This window comes from Clarias gariepinus, chromosome 20 (genome assembly GCF_024256425.1).
Source record: "Clarias gariepinus isolate MV-2021 ecotype Netherlands chromosome 20, CGAR_prim_01v2, whole genome shotgun sequence".
Classification (NCBI taxonomy): domain Eukaryota; kingdom Metazoa; phylum Chordata; class Actinopteri; order Siluriformes; family Clariidae; genus Clarias; species Clarias gariepinus.
In genome coordinates, this window is record NC_071119.1 from 5,976,409 (window position 1) to 5,982,700 (window position 6,292).

Sequence of the window (6,292 nt, forward strand, 5' to 3'; positions counted from 1 at the left end):
GTGTTCTAATCTGCCTGAAGTGCCCTGAAAAGTCTACAGCACAGTATGTTCAGCCATGTAAAGTGTCATTCCGTACCGTAGTCAACAAAACTGCTCAGTGTAAAGGGAAATTGAACGGTGTAGCGAACAGTGGGGCTTCACTTAGTGGGAAAGGAAATAAAAAATTTCTCACTGGAGCATGGAAAAAAGGACCTCTAAAGGGAAATTATATATTTTTTTAAGATTATCATCAAGGATGACTCCATATACTGTACAACATGTCAATTTGTATTTTAATCAAGAAATCCTTATTTTATCGACTTTTTATATATAAATAAATAAATAAAAAATTCTATACATCCTGTAAATTAATGAAATAATTTATTTACAGGTTATACACATTTCAACACACTTCAATTTTATAATAGTATACATTTAAAAACATTTTAAATAATTTAAGTGTTGAAATAAGCTCTATTAATGCATTGTTATCTTCTTTAACTGAAACCATACTTTTTATGCACATCTAATCTTTATCACAGTGCGTCAATTTCTTACTTGTCTTGTTGCGTAAAATTAATAAAAGAGGAACTTTTACAATGAAAGAGATTTTTTACAGAGCAGCAACGCAGTCATTTACGCAGCGCTTCTTCTGACAGCTAATCTGAGTAGTGGCTTATACAGATAAATAACTACTTCACTGAAATATCAGGATTACTGCGAAGAGAAGAATGGAGATGAGAAGACCACTATATACAAACTTAGAATTTACAGAAGAAAACAGAGATGATTGCAATGACAGGGAGAACTCATGTCAGGACAGAGGACAGATGCCCAGAAGCTTTCCACAATCTCGGAGCCCAGGTAAAATACACGCACTACTTAATTAACTTGTGTAAAATGCAATAACTTGTACTTAAATTGAATTAGTATAAATTGATTTAGTTATTGTTTAAATGGCATTATGCTATTTAAACTGAAAGAAACACACATTCATAGACACACGCACACGCACACACACACACACACACAGACACACACACACACACACACACACAGACATAAACGGAGACCTAATTGCAAAACTGTTCAGGGCAATATCAGCTCTAAAACTATCAGAGCGAGTGCAGTGACAACTCATCACAGCAAAACTGAGTGATTTAAATTATGGTCCAGTTCAGCTATCAGGATGAAATGAATATTTGTTGGGTATTTAAACATAAAATTAATTGATTATGTTGAATTAAAGATTTCAAAATGCAGCAGGTCCACCAGACCCAGAGCACTGGCTGAGTAAAAAAAATAATATATATATATGAACACTACACAACTGTTAAGAACAGATGTTTTTTTTTTTTTCATCCAGATTACAAGCAATATACACAGGATGTATGGTTAATATTTGCCCTTTACCTGTGTTTGATCACATTTATGAATTAAAGTGCTACTCATTTTTTAAATTAAATTTACTAAAAAGATCAATTATCAATATGAGTGAAAAAAAATCAACAGATGTACAAATTTAGCAATTTTTTATTTATATGAACTTAATTAGAAGTTTAACCCTTTTATACCATTTTACACAACACAAGCTGAACCATGTCTGCTCCACTGAACACATTGCATTTTCATAGTACATAGTGTTTCTTTGTCCGTCTTAGCTTCACCCGCTTCACAGCCGAGAATTATAGGCCTATAAGAATTACTTACCCCATGTCACGATTCGGGTGCTACCGGCTGTTGTTTTAGCCGTGAGCTTAAGAAAGGCAGGCGTAGGCGCACAGGGTTAATATTATCAAATAAAGTCTTTTAATAACAAAATAACACCAACATAAACAAGAAGCAAAACAGGTAAAGAAACTAGATCACTTAACTTCAACACATAGGCTCTTACTCATAGAATACACACACGCTCTATTAAACATAATACACACACACACACAATTCTGTGGATTCCCCCTTGGACCTGAAAACTCCAGCAAGTATAAGAACCCCAAAGTGGGCATGTGAATGGGTTTGGTACATCTCATTTCCCCACATTTCGAAAACATGCTGGCTTCCAAATGATTCAGATTAATTTTCTGGATGGAATCTGGAATGAAAAGCTCAAAAGAAGACTTGATGTCCGGCACATGAGTTCAGTGAAACCTCGGATTGCGAGTAATGTGGTTTGCGAGTGATGCGTGTACTGTTTACTATAACACTGTGACCACGTGTGTGCGTAAAACATATTTTATTTTGTGTCTGTATGTGTGTGTGGACACACACACACACACACACACACAAACCCCTCCTACTTTTGCCTTCACAGACACACAGACAGACACACGCTCTTTCTCTCTGCTCTGTTGCAGTTCTTAAACAAGTGTCATTAAAGAGATTTCTTGTTTATTTTTTTGATAAAACAGTGTTTTAGTTTTGTGTGCGTGTGTGAAGGGGGAGAGGGGAGGGGGTCCTTACTTTAGCTTCACACACGCACACATACACAGCGCCTGCGCGCACAAATAGAAACACTTACCTGTCGGGTTTATTTTTACTATTTTTTTAAAGGTAAAGTGCAGGGATTTTTTTTTTTACTTTAAATTTTGTGTTAATTATTTTTATGCATTTATTTTTTTGGGGCTGTGGAACGAATAAATTGCATTTCCATTATTTATTATGGGATAACTCGCTTTGGTTTACGAGTGAAAAATTTAATATAATAGAAGAAATTAAAGATTAGTTTCCAATAAGACAAAGCGTAAAGTGTGCAGGAAAGAGGGAGCAGACAGTTGTCAGTGCGTGAATTTTGCCACAATGTTGTATGCCAATGTTTGCAACCTTGTACAGGATGACAGGGCCAAAACACAAACTTACACTTTCTCACACACACACATACTGTACATATACACATACTTACAGCCATCCCAGATAGAAGGAAGACAGAGTGAAGGAATATGAACCTTAGTCTGAAAAAATAATTAATTGTATATTTTTTCTTTTGATAAAACACGAAAATGGGTCCCACAGAACCGAACACCACACAAGGGTTAAGCTGCCAGGTGTTCACAGTTAGGTTGTCTTACATCTGTTTTGTTGTAATCAGCTGCTGTCTTTACTGTTTTTTTTTTTACAATATTTTATTCATTTTATTATATATTTTTTATAAAGTATTTTTTAATAAAGATAAATAAATATTTCAATTCCCATATTATTGAGTCAAAATCATTTCCACCTCTGGTCATTTGTTTCATGCTTCTAGCTGTTGGTACCCTTGAACCTGCATGGAGTCTTACTGTATGTGCATCACTTAATGAAAATGAGCTTAGTTCAGAATGTGTTTTGCACGTAGCTACATAAACAGATGAGCAAGCAGAAATGCAAAGGCTTGTGCAGTCATTGGAGCACAAAGTATAGATGACTTCAATCAGATCTGCATGTCAATTTATGAAAAACCAGCTTAAAGCACCACCCATTACTATATGCCTTTAGGACATTCACATTGGTGGCTGGATACAGAGATGTTCTCCAACTTACTAGAGAAACTGAAATACTGTATGTGTCTTTGTGACCATTTACTTCCAGCACAACAAACTGCATGGGCCAATTGTTACAGACTGATTGTGTGTGTGCTGCTGCTGTGTGTTATCCTGCTGACTGCCATCATAGTGTTGTGGATCAAATACGACACTTTGAATACAGAATACAGCAAGTTACAGATTAGTAACAACAACCTGACTGAAGAAAGAGACCAGTTACAGAGGGAGAGAGAAGGATGCCTGATGACATTTTGTGATTTGTGTAAGTAGGTAGATTTAGCATTACATTTTTTTGCATGCCAAAGAGTTAAATTTTAACTTGGTTAACAAGCAAGGTCTTGAAATATGAGCAGTAATTGTCCTCCAGTACATGTGCGTCACTCGTATACTCAACATCTGTGCGAACATACTTTATACTGTTTACTACTACATAACAGTGTGACTACATGCGTGTGCATGTAAAGCATTTCTTTATTTTGTATGCACTTGTGTGAGTGAGAAACTGTCTGTAAACTGATGTGTGTGTGTGTGTGTGTGTGTGTGTGTGTGTGTGTGTGTGTGTGTGAAAGCTCTCGGGTCTCTATCACTAAAGCACCGATTTTTTTTCAAAGTTATAGTGTAGTTAATTTTTTTTTATTATTTCATTTATATTTTGTATATCATGTTTATATAAATGTGTTTGGGTTGTGTAATGAATCGTCTGAGTTTCCATTATTTCTTAAGAGGAAATTCACTTTGATATATGAATGCTTGTATATTAAGCATGCTTCTGGAGCGAATTATGCTCGCAATCCAAGTTTCTAATGTATTTGTATTAGTTAATTTTTTAAGGCTTTACTTAGTGCTTTTTGACTTTTACTTAATGCCTTTTCTTTTTATAATAGAGATTGTTTATACCTATTTTATAGCCTATCTGGTTAATAGGCTTTCTGTTTATAATTATAGATAGAGGGAAGTGTTTCAGCTTGAACTCCAGTCTTTATTTTATCTCTAATGAGGAGAAGAACTGGGCTGAGAGCAGACAAGACTGTAGGAGCAAAGAAGCAGACCTGGTGATCATAAACAGCGCAGAGGAACAGGTGTGTGTGTGTGTGTGTGTGTGTGTGTGTGTGATCATGTTCTATGCATTTAAACAGTCTGAAAATAAAAGGCTGTCTGATATGTTCAACATGGCTTTATATGTAGAATCTATGTACATTACTAATATGTCCTTGTACATATAATATACATTTTTATAAAAATATGAATATTATTAATAATTTATTTATACACTTGTTCTTACTTGCAAAACAAGGTTTTTTATGTGGGCTACCTCACAAACTATATTAGGATCAATGTTAAAGTTTAAACTGCACTGACTTAAAACAATAGAATAATGTGTACTTCAGTATGTTGTATTATTTATCTCATGTTTCCTCTACTGTGAAGATGCCTTTGAGGGACTTTATTATTATAATGTACTACAACCATTATAGGAGTTCATCACCAAACTGCTAAGCAGAAAAGCTTGGATTGGTCTGAATGACAGAGACGGAGTGGGCGAGTGGAAGTGGGTGGACGATACACCACTGATCACTGGGTAAGAAATCACTAAACTAATATTTTACTCATGATACAGTTACTGACTCTTCATTAGTCTGTGAAACACAACAGATCATCTGATTCTCTCTTTCAGGTTTTGGGCAAGTGGAGAACCCGATGGTAGTACACGTGAATTTTGTGTGGTAACAGGTCATAAGTCTGATCCTGTCTTTACCTGGGCTGATTATAACTGTAACAATATGTTTATGTGGGTCTGTGAAAAGAATTTCTAACTGAACTGCAGTATTTAAATAAAATAGTAAATTCAATTCAATTTTATTTGCATAGCACTTTTAACAATTGTCATTGTCGCAAAGTAGCTTTACACAATCAAAATAATTATGTAAGTTTGGATGGAATGTGAGTGTGTATGAATAAAAATGGTCAGATAGTCCCTGATGAGCAAGCCAAGCGCGACAGTGGCAAGAAAAAAACTCCCTGATATGGTAATGGAAAGAAACCTTGAGAGGAACCAGACTCAACAGGGAACCCATCCTCATTTGGGTGAAACAGAACCAGGAATTGATCTGCATTCATACAGTTTGTTAGGTGGCAGGTAGTTCAGCTATAACAGTTGATGTTAATTGGTGTTAATATGGAGTCCAGGTAGTTATTGGAGGCTCTGGTAGACTTGTAAGAAATTCCAATCCTGGACTATCGAGCAACTGCAGCCAAGTTAAGTCCTCAGAGAAACAGCTTTTAACACCAGTTGAGGCCAGAACTGTCTTCATGGTAGAGTGAAACCGTCCCCAGACACCGTATGCATCCCAAAGTGACACACGGGGCATCCATGCGACGAGATCTCCAACCAGAAGCGGGGCACCAGCATAGGTCAGAAGCAGAGACTCTGGCAGGACAAACAATGACAGCATAACTACTGTAAAAGGTAGAGCCAGAAGGAAACACAGACATAAAGGCTCCCTGAATTGAATGTACATGTGTATTTGTGTAGGTCAGCGTGTTGTGTCTGAAAAATCATTACTGTTAATAACTCTGTAACTATCACTGTTACTCTTTAAGAGTCTATTTTATCATTCAGGTTTGTTTAGGAATTGCCACAGGTTGTACATCAGTGACTTGTGAGCATAAATATAAATGTGTTTTAATCTCAGCAGTCTGTATACCTTTAATGTTTTTGCTTGGTTCCTGTAGCTGCCTTTTAACTACGAAGGAGTATTGTAAAGCTTTATACTGAATGTAAAACATTATACTAA

General features: G+C 35.9%; 1 protein-coding gene across 1 annotated transcript; it reads left to right on the plus strand.

Annotated features, from left to right (window-relative positions):
- Window positions 1-595: 595 nt before the first annotated feature.
- LOC128508785 (C-type lectin domain family 6 member A-like) lies at window positions 596-5,587 on the plus strand. Its single transcript, XM_053480265.1, has 5 exons — window positions 596-843; window positions 3,544-3,759; window positions 4,443-4,576; window positions 4,973-5,076; window positions 5,173-5,587. Exons 1-5 carry the CDS (start codon window positions 711-713, stop codon window positions 5,309-5,311), a joined length of 726 nt encoding a protein of 241 aa, XP_053336240.1. The 5' UTR covers window positions 596-710; the 3' UTR covers window positions 5,312-5,587.
- Window positions 5,588-6,292: the final 705 nt, after the last annotated feature.

Coding starts and splice junctions, on each gene's coding strand:
- LOC128508785 (XM_053480265.1), top strand. CDS start 711: ATGGAGATGAGAAGACCACTATATACAAACTTAGAATTTACAGAAGAA. Junction 3,760..4,442: donor GATGACATTTTGTGATTTGT/GTAAGTAGGTAG, acceptor TTATAATTATAG/ATAGAGGGAAGTGTTTCAGC. Junction 5,077..5,172: donor GATACACCACTGATCACTGG/GTAAGAAATCAC, acceptor TCTCTCTTTCAG/GTTTTGGGCAAGTGGAGAAC.